This window comes from Pteronotus mesoamericanus, unplaced genomic scaffold (assembly GCF_021234165.1).
Source record: "Pteronotus mesoamericanus isolate MK-2021 breed Mesoamerican mustached bat unplaced genomic scaffold, CSHL_Meso_final scaffold_705, whole genome shotgun sequence".
NCBI classification, from domain to species: Eukaryota; Metazoa; Chordata; class Mammalia; order Chiroptera; family Mormoopidae; genus Pteronotus; species Pteronotus mesoamericanus.
In genome coordinates, this window is record NW_026555326.1 from 4,798,402 (window position 1) to 4,816,698 (window position 18,297).

At 47.6% G+C, this 18,297-nt stretch overlaps 1 protein-coding gene across 3 annotated transcripts in view; it reads right to left on the reverse strand.

The window, feature by feature from the left end:
* The window catches only part of SRGAP2 (SLIT-ROBO Rho GTPase activating protein 2), a 248,467-nt gene that overhangs the window by 12,426 nt on the left and 217,744 nt on the right, over positions 1-18,297 (reverse strand). For all 3 annotated transcript variants that reach the window (XM_054563274.1, XM_054563273.1, XM_054563275.1), the window contains exons 15-19: positions 16,648-16,725; positions 15,587-15,721; positions 13,782-13,887; positions 4,650-4,874; positions 914-993 (exon numbers count right to left, since the gene is read on the reverse strand). In XM_054563274.1, the coding sequence (XP_054419249.1) occupies positions 914-993; positions 4,650-4,874; positions 13,782-13,887; positions 15,587-15,721; positions 16,648-16,725 (624 nt within the window). The remainder of the gene's footprint in view (positions 1-913; positions 994-4,649; positions 4,875-13,781; positions 13,888-15,586; positions 15,722-16,647; positions 16,726-18,297) is intronic.

Consider the following 18,297-nt stretch of genomic DNA (forward strand, 5'->3'; position numbering starts at 1 on the left):
TCTAAAGCCTCTGGCAGTGGTAGGCACACAGTAAGCTAATCAAATACAAATTTCTCTAGTTCACCTACTTCCCTCCCGTAATGCGGCAAATTGTCACACTGATCCACCTGACATCCGGATCCAAACAAGCAGCGCTGATGTTTTCCCCTTTAAAAGCTGCCTGAGGATTGTAGAATTCATTGCGAAGCTGGGAGGAGGGAACACTCGGCAGATGTGCTATTTCATTCTCATGTCCAGAAAATTTGAAGGCCCCCTGTCAGCTGCTGAGGCTTCCAGAGCCCAAGTGATCGAGAAATGGGGTACAGAACGGTTGGAAGGAGGGGAAATGTGCTGGCTGGACAGGCCCTAATAAATCACGGGCACTGCCGAGGGGCCCGCGGACAGCAGCTGTGCATTCCACCTCGTGATGCGCACCCACCGCGCAGTGCCCACGTCTGCGCTCTGGGAAGGGTCATTTTTTCCAGTCGGCAGGCATGGAAGTGTGTGGTTTCTGCATTTTGATTCCCATTCCCCTCTGGCTTGCTTCTGATGGGTCGCTGGCACTCAGCTTCTGTATGTCCCCGGCTTACTGCTTTTCAAATGAGCTCTTCCTCACTTTGGTCTCTAATTACCTGGCAGGAGTCTAGGCTGCGATAGGAGCTGACATGCTGGCAAAACAAGGAGCTGTTAGGTGGGCAAGGGCAAGGTGTCGCGGCGAGAAGGCTGAGAGGCTATGAAATGTCTAGCTTTTCACCTTTGGTCTAATACAGAGACCGCCCTATTTGAGAAAGCGGGCTGCCTCTTCAAGAAAGGGAAGGAAGGAGAGGAGGGCTCTCTGGCTGGCTTCAGCGGACTGCTGGGCAGGAAGACTCATCCGGAGCACAGGATGGCCTTCACCCTGGGAGCCCCGCTGACCCCAAGTGGGACCTCGTACCGTCATCGCTTGTGTGGTGCTCTGCGGTCACATCCTGGGTGGAGTCTTCAACCGAGGTAGTCTCTCCGTGAGGGCTGTCACTGCAACAGAAGCAAGAAGGGGCCAGGGCCTCAGTGCCGGCTTACCAAGTTCTTGTCTTCTCCCCCGCACAGCTCCCTGGAGCAAGGGCATGGGATCTATCTTATGCTCTTTACATCCTGACTGCACACAACAGACAAACGTAAATAATGAAATACAAGGCTCCTGAGTTCTCTGAGCTCCTGCTACGAAAACGACTTGAGACTACTTGGAGTATCTTGAGACAAAGGGAACCCCTTATGAATTACAAATCTTTTCTAAAATATAGAACAACTCATCCTCTCAAGGGCTGTTTCTCTAGGTGAATTAGTTCCTGAAGGGAGCATGGGAGAAGAAAAACACTAGGCTTTACTATCAGATACAACTGGATCCAAAAATCAGCTCTGACCCTTGGTCACTGTGTGACCCTGGGCAAGTTACTTAATCTCTTTAAGCTTCAGCTACCTAATCTCTAAATGGTCTACAGAGCTCATAGAGTTGTATGAGGGTTCAGTGAAACAAGAAGGGGTGGCCGATAAGCTGCACTTCTTTTCCTTCTTTCTCATTTTGTTTGATGTCTCTAGGCCACTTTGTAGTCTAGTCTATGTACTGGTAAGAAAGTGGGAGGGGAGTCACAGAAATGGATGGGAGGTAAGAGCAGGGGAAGAAGAGTCTGCTTGGGCTGAACCCTGCAACAGGCTGGGGGATGGAAGTCAGGTCAAGTTTCTTGAAAAATTCATGAAGGCTAAAGGTATCCAGGGTTGAGAATCTAGAATGGCGAGAAGTCACCAGGAGTTGTTTTTGCCTCCTGCTTTCTCGGCTTGTGTATAGTCAAAAGTCAGAGTGTATAGTCGAAAGTAGAAAAGCAAAACAAACAAACAAAAATTTTCACTTTAAAGGCTTTCTCTGGCATTTGGTAGTAATGAGCGAGCCCTTGCAAGCAGTTCTAGGGAAGCAGCATCACAGCCTCAGTCCCACCGCCTGGCCTGTTTCTACCTTTGAGCCTACACCTCTTCCTCCTTACGGGATGGTCTCTACTCCTAGAAAGGTCCTCAAAGACCAGAAGACCAGTTCAGAGCTCACACCACTGGCAGCAAGTCAGTTCCAAGGAGGTTCTCCAGACTCCAGAAAACATTGCGGGAGGCCATTAGCAGGGATTTCTCTTTGTCAAAAAACCTGGGCACAATTTCTCACTGTTTTCTGGGCCTAAAAACTGTCTGATGAGTTTGGTGACATTCTGGAAATCCATGGGGTGCCAGGGGTGCAGAGGGCAAAGACTCACTTTTCCCCAGGGCTCTGAGCCCATCTATGTGGCCATCCACTATGAGGCAGTTCTTGAACTTCATAGTCTGGGATGGCTTGTTAAAAACAGATTGCTTTACCCCCAGAGCTTCTGATTCACTAGGTCTATTTGCATTTCTAACCAGTCCCATGTGATGCAGGTGCTGTTGGTCTAGGGACCCCACTCTGAAACCCGTTGCTCTAAGGAAAAAGATGATGTTTTTAAAGGTCCCTTCTTGCCCTAAAATCCTATGTTTTTCTCACTGCAGGCCCCCACCCCAGCGACAGTCCCAGGCCCACCAACGCCTGCAGTCTCAGAGGTCCAGCATGCCATACGGCCGGCGGTTCCAAAAAGCTGGCTCCAGTCTCTGGGTTGGTCAGTGTGCTGAAGTGGGACTGGCCTCTCCTCCCCGGGGTCATGGGGAGGCCAAGTGGCCTGGTGCTCCCTCTTCCTGGCTCTTTTAGTCTCTTGGTTATTTTCCAGGATTCCTGGGTGCCTGCACCCCTATTGCTACCCCTCCCTCACCTCCTTCATCAGTCTTAGCTCAAGGCACTGGTACTTCTCTCTCCCCCAAAAGGAAAGGCTAGGAGCCTTCTGAGTGGGTGTGAACCCAGAGTTCAGATGGTCCCTTTTACCCCCAAGGTCATTTACTCTTGATCCTTGGGTGCTTCTGGCCTGCGGCCCAGGCCTTCCCACCCAGACTGTGGTGGTAACATTCCTTAATCTTGCATTTTTTTCCCCAGAGGCTACTAATAAATGCTGGATGTGTAACAAACAACAGGGGGCCGAGGAGAACACCTTGGAGGAAACCGGAGGAAGGCGCCCTCCCGCGCTCCCACCTCGCACTGGGGCTCTATCTGTTCCACTGGGCTGGGCCCAGGACGCAGGACGGTAAGGGGCTGTGAGAGGCTATGTCCTGGGATCAGTCCAGAGCCTATGGTGGTTTGATATTTGAGAACTGAGGGCAGACTTTAGAAGGAAGGTAAAGCAGGAATTGGGAAAACTACTCCACAGCTTTCTAACACTCATGCAAGGGGGAAACTGACTAAGTCGTGGGCACAGGGACAGCTCCCTGGAGCCCCTCAGCCAGTGGGCTGAGACCTGAGCAACCTCCCCAGTTCCCACCAACCATCTGTCAGCGACAAAAAGCTTTCTCTCTGAGCTGACAAGCTGAGGTGGCTCCCGCTCAGACCCAGATACTGGGATCTGCAGGACGGTAGAGAAGACTGAACCCAGGGATGTCAGTGATATTTTTAGGTTCATAGACACATGACTATCACTTTCCTTACTCCCTGGGCACGAAGTTCCTTCTGTGGGGATCAGGGAGAAGTGTGGACCAATTGGCCTCTAATTAAGTAAACAACCTCCCTTGCCCTCCCTACCTCAGTCGATAGCAATGGGGCTGGCTGAATTGGTTCCAGATGTTGAATTCAGACTGAATCCGACTTGGGCAGCCTTATGCTTTCAGCCCAGGCTGAAACACTATTTAGGGGAAGCAGGGAGAGGGGAGTGGGGAGGAGAAGGTAAAGGATATTAGTACGTAAAAGAGAGAGGCAGTTGCCTGTGTTTAGTGGGAAAATGACATGGTAAGTGGTTTCCTGGGGACAGCGTGAGGTAGTAGTAGATGGTACCCTGTACTAAGAGACAAGAGGTCAGGGTTGGAATCCCCACCATTGGTGTGGCCTGAAAGACTGTCACTGGCCACTCGGCATTGCAGTGACTTCATCTGTAAAATGGAAATAGTCAATATTTGCCCGACTGAAGGGTCTATGTGCCTTAGGGTCCTGTCATATCTCTGCTACCAGGCCAGGGCATGACACACCTCGTCCCCGCAGGGTTTAACACCACTTCACAGTGGAACTGTGCCAACCAGCTAAAAACGGAGCTTACCTCTCTTTCTCTTCATGAATTTCTGAAATCATTCTGAGCAATCATCTTACAAACCCAGAGTCAGCAAAGTATGCCCCACATCGGAACTCTTCCCAATATGACAGAAATCCCTCAGGAACCAGGGCTGTTTCCCACAATGCACAGCACAGAGTAGGAGCCTGAGAGGCACTGGTGACTGATGAACAGCAGTTCTATGTACAACTGTATGACACTGCCTTTCCTAGAGATTGTTAATATTGCTATGGCTATTGTCATTCTCGTTCAGAATGGTCCCTCACCACTCAGAACTCCTAAGAAAGAAAGGCGGCATGAAATGGCACTTACTCCACAGGTCGGGTCAAGGTGGGGCACTGCCTACACTGTCCCAAGATCCGGGCAGCTTGAAAAGTCTGGGAGCGGGAGGCTGGGAAGATCTGACTGTCTCCCTTTGGCTTCGCTTGGCCATCTGGCCCCCAGACCGGTGTGCGTTGGCGATGCCCTCCCCTCCGTCAGCCCTGAGACCCCTACCAGTAATCCTCTGTGCTTCCTCCTCTGCTGTAGACAGGGCCCTCCAGCTCCCTGGGGTTTGGGAAGATGTTCTCATGCTGGATGATGATGGTTTTGATCAGCTCATTCACGTGGGCTTGGCAGGACACCTGGTCGTGGCCCTCAGGCACTGACATCAGCGAGGGCCCGAAGCAGATGGCGAGGTTGTAGGGGTCCATCATGTTCTCTTCACTGAACTGTGACAAACTGGAGGAGAAGGGAAAGGGTGCAAGCTGGAAAGCATGCGCACGAATGCCCAGAAAACACAGCCACAGGAGGCGAAGCCAAGGGCAAGAACAGGAGTTCCGCAAATTGCCACCTGCTCTTCTGGGTAGCAGAGTCCTTCTAGAAAGTTGGCAGCAGGAAGAGAATAACCACCAGGAGCCAGGTCACTGAGGAGCGAAGGAAAGGCAAAGCAGAAGTGCCCCCTCGCAGGCCTCACCCCTCTTCTCTCTCCAGCTCCCCATTCAAATCCTACTTATGGTCCCTCCCCAGACCTTATCCACCAAGTCCACCCTGCCTTGACAACATGCCACCCTGCAGAGCTGGATACGGCTCCAATAGGCCAATCCTCTAAGATGGCAGAGCAGATGAAGACCCTCAGGCTGCCCTGGTAATAACAGGGTTAGAAGACACAGGCGCTGTGCATCATGAACTTTCATGCATAGCAATATAATCAAATTATTAGAAATCGTCCATTCTAAGACCTAGACTTATTTTTAAAAACAGGTAACCAATCAGCTTTTATATTTCATCAAGCCAGTAGATTTCTTTCTGGAACAGCTAATGCAATTATTTTTCATTTTCATAATATTCTCCTTTATTATTATATTCAGGATTTATTCCGGAAAAGATCAGCATGCTATTCAGCTTCTACTTAGGCGTCGTCTGGATGCAGTCTGACTTCATTAGCAGGTATTCATTTATTCTGAGAACTCCCTCTTTCCAGCCAGCAGCTGCTCCAGCCACATCTTCAACTCTGGCTGAGGACCCAAGCCCTTCAGTGAACCACTGCACCTGATGAGACCCACTGGTCTCTATCTGTCCAGGCACTGAAGGTTGGGCCAGCTCTGGATATCCACCCCCCGCCCCGCCCCCACCCAGCCTGCAGAACAGTGGACTCCGCTAAGGAGTTCTGCTTCCTTTAGGGGCATGAGCAGAAGTCCCCAGCACCTGATTCTGCCAGAGCCTGAGAAGATACCAAAGCCCTCCGATGCTGAACCAGAGGCCTGCGACTGAGCTGTCTTTATGTGAGTAGCTGCTCTTCAAAACTGGCAGAGTTTATTTCTAGTGTGTCCCACACCCACATGCAAAGTACCAAGCTGGTCTCTAACTCAATGGTTCTCTCTTCTACCGAAGATTCAGATACTCCCCCCATCCCCCTTAGAGAAGGCCGGCAAAACGTGAAATGGTACAGTGAATGTGAATAACTGTTGTGGAGAGAACAGTCAGGACTCAGAGTCACTGATCTCTAGGACCTAGTCAAATGCAGGGAGGCAGCGATGGGTGAGGTTATAGATCGCAGGGGCCGGACCGCTTTATAGGAGGTCATAAAAAGTTAATTTTACAATCCTTCTCTGGCTCCTGAGTTAAAAGAGAGCAGAGATTCAGAAAAGGCTGGGAGAAGTTTCTAAGTTGTCTTCTTGGTCAAATAAAAACTGGAGGGAGAGACAGACAGACAGGCAGGCAGGCAGACTAGTAATTACCTTGGTAACCTCAGCAGGGACAACTGAGGCACAAGGGGCCTCAAGTTGTAGCTAATCCCAGCTTGGCCAGTTTCTGGTGTCATGGAGGGTCAAGGAGGAGGAAGACCCTGCTTTTGTAGTGTCTGCTGACCATATTTTGGTAACATGGAAGGAAACGAGTATTTTCTGGGAAGTCTGGTGGTCAAAGGAAGCAAACTCTAGCCCTGAAATTACCAGCCAAAGCTCTGTGAGAAAAGAGAAACCTTGCTGGGCCTTCTAAGGCAAGGACTGTGGTGTCACAGGTCTAGTTTTATTTCTTACTCCCAAGAAAATGCAGACAAAGACTCTCCTCTTCCAATCTACAAGGGGAACACCTTAAGTTTAGGAGTTAAAGCCATGGCTCTCAACTTTTTGGGGAAACAGGCTCCTTTAAGAATTTGATGAAAACTAAAGATTTTCTCCCCAGAAAAATTCATATGTGCACATTCAAATACATACAACTTTGGGTATTATGGTGCATATATATATTTCCTCTAAGAGTTGTGCTATATTTTTATAGTTTCGGTCTATAACATTAGTGAATCCTAACTGATTTGAACTCATTAGCTTTTGTGCAACTTTGAAAGATTCAGCATCATGGTTGGGAACATAGACTTTGTGGGGGAGAATGAGAAAATTAGGATTGGTGCAGGAAACTTGTCTTTTTATCACGTCCTTTTCTGGATTCATGTACTTTTCTGGATTTCTTACTCTTTACTGAGGCACATTTGCCTCTTTGATTACATTTGAAAAGAAAAAACAAAATATATCCCAAGAATTTTCAGGTCCAACAGACCTGGTTTTGAGTCCTAGCTCTGTTGCTTTGCGAGTTCCATGACTTTGCCCCAGTTTCATCATCAGAAAATGGAGGCCATTCTGTGCCTCCATGGGGCTGTTACGAAGATTAAATGAGGTAATATATGCTAAGTATTGAGCCCTGTGGCTGGCACATAGATGGGATTCCACAGATATTTTCTGTAATTAATAACATCCTGATTGCTGCCTGACACAGGACCCTTGGTTCTAGTCTGGGAAAGGGTAGCAGGCCTGCTGACATTTGGCAGTAACTGATTTATAAGAGTCTACCCTCTTCTCCGGACATGCATCATCTAACAGGCTGAAGGCTCGAGATCCCAAAACCAAAACTTTAAATCCTCAGGGAAAACACTAAACTTTGGACAGGCTATTTTAAATACATGATATTTCACTTAGAAAACCTTCAACTTCACAGGCCTCAGGGATTTGATCTGGCAACAACCAACAGACTACGGGTAAGATATTATGCATCAAGCTTGATTATAGGTTTGAAAAGGATGAAGAGAAATTGTATAATTTGCCATGGCCCTAGGCAAAACATGGGGTTGAGAATCCATCAGGCCTTTGAAAGCTTTCACAGCGAGAGGCACCAAAACTTGCCTCTATAAATCCATGACTTAACAGCCTTCCCTAGACTTTCCCAACAGGCCCCCTGAGAGACCAGAACTGAGAAGTGATTCTGACTGATTCTTTCTGAGGGTCCTGCAAAGGCGCGCCCTCACTCGCCCTGCCCATCCTCCGCGCTCCCCAAACTATTCACCATCTTGCCTCTGTTCCCTTATTTTCTGTCTTTCTTCCTATGCCGTGGATTCCATCTCCTTTCACCTCTTCAAGAGTATCAGTCCAGCAATTGTCCTTGCTCTCTCCTTCATCAGTTTTCCTTCTCTACTAGGTCATTCCCACCAGCATAGAAACATAGTAATACCATCCATCTTAAAAAAGAAATTCTCTTAATCCCATGTCCACACTAAATTACTGTTCCATTTCTCTCCTCCTCTATAATAAAATTCTTTGAGCACTGTCTGTACCAGCTGTCTCTGATTCTCTGACTCCTTTCCATCTCTCTCTCTTTTTAAGATTTTATTTTATTTTTAGAGAAAGGAAGGGAGGGAGAGAGGGAGAGAAACATCAATGTGTAGCTGCCTCTCGCACGTTCCCTGCTGGGGACTTGGCCTGCAACCCAGGCATGTGCCCAAGACTGGGAATTGAACCAGTGACCCATTGGTGTGCAGGCCAACACTTAATTCACTGAGCCACACAAGCCAGGGCTCCATCTCTTTTGTTATAGGCTGAATTGTGCCCCACCGCCAATATGACTGTATTTAGAGATACGACCTTAAAGGAGATAATTAAGGTTAAATGAAGTCATAAGGGCGAGACTGGTTTCCTTGTAAGGAAAGGAACCCTGGCTGGGTGCTCAGTCAGCTAGAGGGCCATCCTATACAACAAGAAGGTAACAGGTTCGATTCCAGGTCAGGACACATACCTAGGTAGTGGGTTTGATCCCCAGTTGGGATGCTTAGTGGAGGCAACCTATCAATGTTTCTCTCTTTCCCTTCCTCTCTCTTTAAAATCAATAAATATATCCTCAGGTGGGAATTTAAAAAAGGAAAGGAAAAGACACCATAGCCCTCTTTCCCAGTGTGTGCACACAGGAAAGGGCATGTAAGGACACATTGAGAAAATGGCCCATCTATAAGCCAGGGCGAGAGGTCTCACCAGAAACCAACCTTGCTGGAACCTTGACGTGGACTTCCAGATTCCACTACTGTGAGAAAATAAATTGCTAATGTTTAAGCCATCTCGTCTGTGGTATTTTATGACGGGTGCTCTAGAGGACTCACACTTTGGCCCTCCCCCCGCTCTTTTTTTTTTTTTTACTGTGGTAAAATATGCAAAGCATAAGATTTACCATTTTAACTATTTTAAAGCGTACAATTCAGTGGCGTCTAGTGTATTCAAAATGTTGCAGACACCACCGCTGTCTAGTTCCAGAACACCTTCATCACTCCCGAAGAAGCCCTGTATCCATTAAGCGGTCACTCATCATTCTCCCTCCCCCAAGTCCCTGGATACGTGATCCTGATCCTATGGATATTTAATACTATTCTGGACATTTAATACAAATGAAATCATACTATATGTGGTCTTTGTGACTGGCTTCTTCACTTGATAAGATGTTTTCAAGGCTCATCTATAACATAGCATGTGTCAGTACCTCATCCCTTTTGATGGCTGAACACTACCCTACTGTATGGACCTACTGCATTTTATTTATCCATCATCAGCACCCCTTCTCTCTTGAAATGACAAAACCATCAGGATTTTGCCCCTTCTATTCCATCAAGACAATACTCACCAGGGTCACCACAGATATTTACGCTGCTAAATCATTTCTCAGTCCTTTTCTTAGTTGACCTGTCAGCTCATTGAACAGAGTTTTTATACCATGCTCAAAATACTTTCTCTTTGTGGCTTCTGGGACACTGTTCTTTCTCAGTTCTCCTCCTACGTCACTGTCCACTGTTGCTGCTCAGTGAGGTGTCCCTTGACCACTATATATTAAAGAGCAAACCCCTCACCCCTACCCTGGTGCTCCCCAGCCCCCTTACCTGCTTTACTTTTTCTCTACAGCCCTTATCCTCTGACATATGATATGTGTATTGATCAGTTTTGTCTGCCTTCCTCCAACAGAACATAAGCTCCATGAGGTCAGAGACATTAACTGTGTAGCACTCTTAGATAACCAACAACTAAAACAGGGCCTGGTACCCAGTAGATGCTAAATAAATATGTGTTAAGTAAGTGAATAAATACATGAGCATCTGTGAATCTCCAAGACAATTCAGCCACAATTCTGCTTGTCCAACTCATATAGAAGCCAAAATACTCCTCATGAAAGTCAGAAGAACAACCCAGACAGAATCTGGGCACTTGAGATCAGTCGAGTTTAGAGGAAGACTCAGCTTTTCCGGACAGCAGCTGGGACAGTTTTAACCACGAAAGGGAAGCACCACTGATTCACCCTTTTAGATTGTGAAGCAATGTTTGAGGATCTGGAGTGGTGCCTCTAGGACTTTCGTGTTCATATAACTCACCAGGGACCTCGTTAAAATACAGATTCTCATTCACAGGTCTTGGCGGGGGAGGGAGGGAAATTCTGAATTTCTAACAATCTCTCAACTGATGCTGACGCTGCTAGTCTGTGGACCTCACTTGATTATCAAGAAACCAGATAACATTTCTTGAAATTTGAAAAAAAGCAGGTTTCAAAAGCATGCAGTAGAGTCAGCAGCAGTGAGAGGGAACGACCCACACTTTGTTGGGGGGCAAAAACTCACTGGACAGCCGAGATGCTGCAGTCGGCAGCCTGTAAAATGAACCCGATGGTCTCTGCCTACCGCTATTTACACCCCTGTGTAATTCTCTCTCTTTGAGCGTAGGCTAAATTTTGTGACGCATTTCTAGTGAATGGAATATGGCAGAAGTGATGGGATGTCACTTCTGAGATTAGGTTACACAAGACCGTGGCGTCTTGTCTTGGGCGCTCTCCGTCATGTGCTCTGAAAGAAGCCAGTTGCCATGTTGTAAGCAGTTCTATGGTAGGGGACGAAGAGAGGCCTCTGGCCAGCAGTCAGCCAGGAATGGGGGTCCTCAGTCCAGCAGCCTTTGAGGAACCGAATCTTGCCAACACCACATAAATGAGCTTGGAAGTGGATCTTCCCCCTACTCAGACCACAGCCGTGTCTCTGGCCCCCTCGCTGCACCTTCATGAGACCTTGAACCACAGGTCCCCAGCTAAACTGCACTTGGATTCCTGACCCACAAGATCTATGACATAATAATAGATGGTTATAGTTTTAAGTTGCTAAGTTTTAGACATTTGTTACACAGCAATAGATAAGGCAGATACTAACACAGGATAATTAACAAGGCCTTCTGGAGAGGCACTTACCCAAGGTTCATGCAGTCGGTTAGGCACTCTAAAAGACTAGTTTTTTTATATATATATATAAATATAAATTTTTTTGGTTCCTTGAAATTGAGGATGTGTACAACCCAAGAAAAAGACCATAGCCCGAAATAAAGCAACATACATTCAGGACCCAGAGCAATAACGGAAAAGGGCCTTGAAGGTCTGGGGCAGGAGCTGTCTGCCGACTATCTACACCTGCTGGCGACTGCACACTCATCACCTGTCATCTTCCCAAGGAGGTGGTCTTCTTTATCACTTGTGTCCTGCATTCCATTTATTTTAGGAAACACTGATTATTAATGCTGCACCTTTTCAATAAATTCATCTTCTTAAATCAGAAAACAAAGTAAAACAAAACAAAATCATTTGAATCCATGCAATTCCCATGTTTCCTTCAAAAGGGGCCACCATCTCCATCCCTAGATGATGCCTACCCTGTTGTTTCTTCTCTCCTGTAAGCCCCCGCCCCCACCCGCCCCCACATCCGTTAAACAGAAAGAAAGTGTGGGGAAGAGAATGAGGCCATTGTGCTCACACACACATTCACCCCAGGACCTGCAGTTCCCCACCCGTTCACTTACCACCATGCTCCTTGCTCTGGGGAGCAGACTAGCCTCACTTCGAGGGCAGGTGACAGTCAGGGAGGAGAGACAAGGATGGTGGCCTTAAGAGTCATTACCAGAGTTTCCAATGCCACCAGCCTAAACTGGGCAGTATGTGAACACCCTGTGTGAGTCATGGGGGGTTCTGAACTCAAAGGCAGCTGTGGTGTTGAGTCAGGACTTGCTAACAAATGGAGCAGACACAGCCACACGGAGGTGGCAGGCTGCAGAGCCAGCACCCTCTGTCACTCTGCAGGGCCAGCAACAGTGCCAAGGGAGAGTGTGGGTGACCCAGAAAGGTCTCAGGCTGAGGTCACTAACCCAGATTCCTACAGAGTTAGGCCGACTTGTAAGCGAGCTGAGGCTCATTCAGTGGTCTCTAAAAATGTATTCCTTTGAAGCAGAGACCAATGAGTTGAGGAGACTCTGCATTTTCACAAAGAAATATGTGCCAAAAAACCCTAAGCCCCTTGGCCTAATTTTGTTTTCTCCTTTTGATAGATTCATGGATCTAGAAAAACATTTCTCCACTATATAAAAAACTGTACAGCAAGAGTGAGGATAAATGGTGACCGAATTCAGCCTGGGTATTGAGGAGCGGTGGGGGGGCTGGGGGCGGGGTGCCTGGGGCGGTGCCTGCCTCTTCTCGCCTCCACAGGGAGCGGCTGCCAGGGGTGGGGGTGGGGGGGTGGGGTGGGGGGGCGGTGCAGATCCAGTATTGCCCGGCCTAAAAATGTTTCAACGGAAGCTAGAAATCAAGATTTTTTAAAAAAGTAAACCCCTGATATTTAAATGTTTCAATACTTTCTAGACACAGTGGACTTCAGGGAAACACGTATGGCCTTATCTGGCTCTCAGGTTGCCCATTTACAACCTTTGGTCCAGGAGGCTGAAGGAGATGCTGCAGTGACAGCAGTGTGGAAAGACAGGTGCCTAAGGGGAGGAGTGGCACATGTCCCTGCTTGCTGACGTTGCTGCCGCGGGGACTCCAATGCCCTGGGCAAGGACACACTGCTTGGATGAGACGCTCCATCTAAGCCCAAGGTCCCCTCAGACCCCTCTTGCAGTTACACCAACTCCAGGTGTCCCCTCTGAGCATCAAACTCCTGTGTTCAGCCGTCTATTTAGAATCTCCCCTTGGAGGTCTAAAAGGCACCTCAACTGAACATGCCCACACAGGCACTTTTGTCTCGGTTCCTTCCCGCAGACCTGGTCTTCCCTAACTCCATAAATGGCATCACTACTTCCCTGCTGCTCATGCTAAAAGGTAGAATTGCTTTTGTCCCTCACACTCCATACCCTAACCATCGGAAAGTCCTGCCAGTGCCATGTTCAAAACAGACCCCAAACCTGACCCCACCTCGCCACCCTCCATCATCGCCTCCCCAGCCTAAGCCACCCCCCGCCCCCTGCCAAGATGGTACAGTAACCTCAGGGTCTCCCTGCTTCTTGTCATAGGCCTCTCTCTCATAGTAACTTCTCCACAAAGTAGTTGGTAGGTTTTTAAAGAAACATATAGATCAGATAATAACAACCCTGCTTAAAATCATCCGATTGATTCCCAAATCCAAATCCCTAATAACCATGACTCTCAGGGCTGGATGGTCTTGAACCGCCCTGTGGTTTCTTCCTTCATTTTATTTGGGCTGCTGCTCCTCAGAGAGCCCTTTGCTGACTGTCCCGCTACAGTGGCTCTCCCTTTCGCCCCTCCCCCATTCAGACCCCTGTACTCTATCCCTTATTTTCTTCTAAGTACTTACTACTACCGGACATTTCTGCTGTTATCTGTCTCCTCCCCTGGAATGTGAGCTAAATGATATTAAGGCTTTTGTTTCTGATTTTACAATGTATTCTTACAGCTTACTTCTGCGCCCAACACGTAGTAGGTATTCAATAAATATTTGCTGGACTGGATGAACTGACACAGGTCCATATATAAAGTTCCAGTGGCCGAAGCCAAGATCTGATCCAGCTATTCGCTGGGAAGTTCACTCACTGATTGAGGAAGGCAAAGAGGTATCTCATGATAATCAGAGTGGTTTTAGGCAGGACCAGGAGGACTTTCCGGATGTGCAGAGCTCTCTCCTGCAGGTTGTCCATTGCTGAAAGAAAGAAAGCCATGTGTTACCTTCCACTGTGACTGAGACCCAGGGAGTAATCGTAAGAAGGCCCTTACTACCAGCAGGTGTAAGACAGGGATTGGCCAGGACAAATCCACATAACACTGGTGCACTTGGGATGAGGTACATGCTGGGTTCCAGACATTTACTGATGCAGGGCTTAAGGTATTTGCTCCTTGGGCACAGACAGGGTTGGAGATATTCCCCAAGCATCTACCACCCTCTTATTGAGACAACCACAGACAAAAAACTGTCCATAAACCTGCTCTGACTGCTCGACACCCAGCCTTGGAGGGCCTACGTGTGGGGAGGGAGCGAGCCGGAGCAGGCCCTGTCCTGCCCACTCTACACATGCGTCACCTTATCCTCTGGGCAAGTCTGGCTCGTCCCTGTTCCCTCCACCCCACCATCTAGCAGATGAGAAGAACATGTCCAGAGACAAGAAATGGCTGTCCATGTCGGCAGTGGTATGTAGGAGAAGACCTGTGGCCCCAGGCTAGTGGCCTCCACAATGGCCAGCTTCCCCACTTCCACAGTGAGCCTTGTGAATATCAGGAATATCTTTTTGTAAAAAAGGAATGGAGAGTGATGGATGCGGAACACACTCAAGGGGAGAGCAGGGCAGCCAAGGTATCTCGTACTGTCCTGGTAGCCCCATCCTACGTAAGACTTTCCACCCGGGCCCAGTCTTCAAAAAAGACATGGAAACATGAGGGAATGCATGTATTTAATCACCCACAGAACTCATTTCCATTAGATTCCCACAAATAGCGGGTCAAAAAATAAAACAAGAGAGATCCCTGAACACTCTGGGGTCTTTTTCTCTCAGAATAACCCAGAAGGGCAGTGCCCAGGAAGTGTACTAGGTCAAACTGGAACCTTGGTTGGGGGCGGCGGAGCAGACCATGGAAACCCTGGTCGACCTGCGGAAAAGGATCTTTCCTCCATCTCAAAGGTACTGCATTTTCCAGTCTCCGGAGCCACCACTCCAATGCGGCGTGATACCAGGATGACCTGGGATTAATCCAACTTCCCATGGATTGTTTCCCATGGAAAACAAATGAGAGGATGTCCCAGTAGGATGAAACGGCCAGGAAAGCTCCAAATTAGAGAATAAGAGGCAGAGAACTTCTAAGGAGGATAAGATAGACTATATCTCTCTCAGCAAAAATATACTGCTACTTCTAAGTGTGCAGAGGGCCTTTATTCTTAGGAAAGCACATACTAAAATATGTAGCAGGTAAGTCATGCCATGGTTAAAGCAACATGCAGGAAATACTTGCAATGTCTCTGCTTTCGCCCTTTGTACATGAAAATCTCAAGCACTAATGTATAAGCTTCCAATAACTAAAAAGGACTACGTCTTATATATGAGTATAAATGTATTTGACTGAAGAAAGATAAAGCCCAGAGAAGCAAAGGAATTTCAGGTGAGTCAGGAAGAAAAAAACCGAGGCATTCTAACAAGTAGTTTTAGATTCTTAACTAAAATGTCATTTTCCCTTCTCCCCAACCAGGGGATGAAGGAGCGATGATAAGGAGGAAAAGCTTCACCAAAGAAAAGAAGAAAAGGAAAACATTACTGCAGAGCTGACGAGAAAAAAAGACTCTGGAAATTTCTTATCTGTTGCTACAAGGTGCCCTGGCCCAGAGGCCAGTCTGAAGCCAGGAAGGTACTTACTGACGCAGGTCATCAGGTCACGGAAGATGTCCTTCGGGAAGAGAGGGTGCTCCAGCCCCCGGAAGTAAAGCTTCAGGACGCCAGCTATGGAGTCCATGTCATGGTCATTCTGGTCCCCAGCCAGGGGGTCTTCTCCTGATAATAAGCAACCCCCCAAAAAAGGAAAGAGTGAGAGAGGTACAACACACAGGATGAAGTAGAGGTGATGGGGGGAGGGGTGACCTGTTTAAGTCCTCACCCCAGTCCCTCAGCTCTCTGTCCAGCACGGTGCCCACAAGAAGGGCGAACCAGAAACAAGATAACGTGAAGACTGCTTAGGCTCAGAGGCTCCCAGGGCCAGAGGAGAGGCATGAGAGTCTGTTAGTTTAAATTTGCTTGTGCCAGACGAGCAGAGGGATATTTCCCTTTGGGCTGGGGACGGGGCATGGCAACTGGCTCTCTCATAAGAATCATGAAACCAGGCTGGGACTGAGCTCCTGGGGGAGGAAAATGAGGCCAGGAAGGCCAGCCCCTCTGAGTAGCTCTCACTCTTCCTGGCCTGCAACAAAGGACACCTACTTACAAGAGAACAATCATGCCGGAGCTCCCTATGGAAAATTTCGTATCAAATGTAATTAGATTTAATGATTGGACCAACCTCAAATTGAAACTATATATATCCATTATAGTGACGGAAATTGCCAAAGCTTGCCCATTACCTTAATAGCCCACAGAATAATAAATGGACTACGATGTACAGGCGCATTAGCCTTGATATTAACTGCCACCAAGGGTTCCGAATGAAGCCATAAACCGCCCAGATACCACAGTTAACTTCTTGGGTTTCGGCCGATCATCCACAGAAGGCAAGATGAATGGGGCTGAGAAGGAGACAGCTGAGATGGGTGTTGTCATCTCCCTGCATATCTAGGGAGAAATGTCTACAAGAGAGCAGGTGCTGGGCTGAAGAGGGAGGCAACTGGCTTTCTAACCTCTGGGTACCTCTCAGGGGAGTACAGGTGGAGCCAATATTCCAGGAGGCTGGCAGACATTTGGTCTTATCTTCCAGGCTGTTTCCTCACCTCTCTCAAAGGCATTTTTGATGTCATTCACTTCCACCTGGGATCCTGACACCCGGAAAATCCCTTCATGCTGCAGTCCTGGAAGGTAAGGGAAAAGTGATCAACGAGAAGAAAAAGCAAGTTCACACAGCTCCAAGCTTAGCAGCATGTCTATCTCTGCCAGCCAGTGTGTATTTGAGTACCCTTTCTCTCTTCTTCAGGCCAAAGGAGAACACATGTAAAAGGATGCTGGAAAAGTCACTGGAATGGATGTGAGGCATTAACCTAAAGAAAGCACTGAGTCAGAGACTTAAGGGAAGAAATGTCTATACCTGGCTCCACTTCTGACTCCTAGGGAGATTATGAGGCAAGTTTCCCCAAACTTTGCCTCTCTGTTCCCATGTGCAAAGTGGGGAAGTGACCCTCTGGCACCTTCTTATCACCCAGGATCAGGAATAGGAACCTTGGGCACGGCAGGCAAGTCATTAGATACCATCAGAGGAGTGCCGTAAGGTCTGAGCTTACAATTATTGCTTTAGCTGTTCTAACACTGTTTGGTTGCTGTAGGGCACAATGCTTTGAATACTTGTGAAAAAGAGGACATGAAAAGGCAAGTGGTCAGTTAACAGACAGAACTGCCAAACACTGTGCTAGCCACTGGTCTTTGATTGCAGTTTTTCTCTAAAGAAAAACATGCATGAATGTTACATTATGATAACGTGCGTAAGAACTTAGTAGACATAATCATAAAAAGATAATGCATGTGTGGTGACTGCTGCTAAGAAATGCTTTCATATAAACAAATCAAGGAGTTCTTACAATAGCCATGTAAATAAGGTAGGGGTGACCAGCAATCCCATTTTCTAGTTGAGGAGACCCATAAGTTATGACCAGCCATAGAATGCCTAGGTCACAAGAACCAGCACCAGGTGCAAACCCAGGCCTTCCAGCTCATTCCTGAAGGCCAGGCTTGTGGGGCCTACTGGAGTAAAAGTGTAGAGAGGACCGGAACCCATTTGTTAGTATGAACATGGATGTGGTTTACAGAGAGCGCACACATGCAACTGTGAAACTGATAAGGGTCCAGAGAGCATGTCGTTGGTGCTGGACCCCGGGGTTGGACTGAACTAGCATCTTTAATCACATCAGGCCTGCCAAGCCTTTCTCAGGAGTCCTGTGTCTCAATCTTGGGCATTTTGCTGAAATCTCTGTTACGGCACAATCCCTTGAAAATTCTGACGTCAAAAAAATCTCAAACAAATTTCTTTTTAGGAAAACGAAAGAATAATGCTACCTTTTGCCCACTGTTTTAGGGCTACCCTCTTGGTGAGGGGTGACTAAATTCTATCAGCTAGACGTTTGAAGGTAAAGCACACAGGCCAGGACTGAACTCCTGAATCAATAAGGGAAATCTACCATAATTTGCCACTCATAATGCACTACCGTGTATAACGTGCACCCACGTTTTTGTGCGCGTTATACAAGGATTATTATACCCACGGTATGTAATCATTATACCGATGTGTGATGCACATCCTTATTTTTCCCTCAAAAATTGGGCAAAAAAGTGCACATTATACACAGCAAAATACAATGACTACCTGGCTTGTAATAGGATTTGAGTTGCCTGCTCATTTAAGGGAATTTCCAGAATATTCTTCACAGAATGGG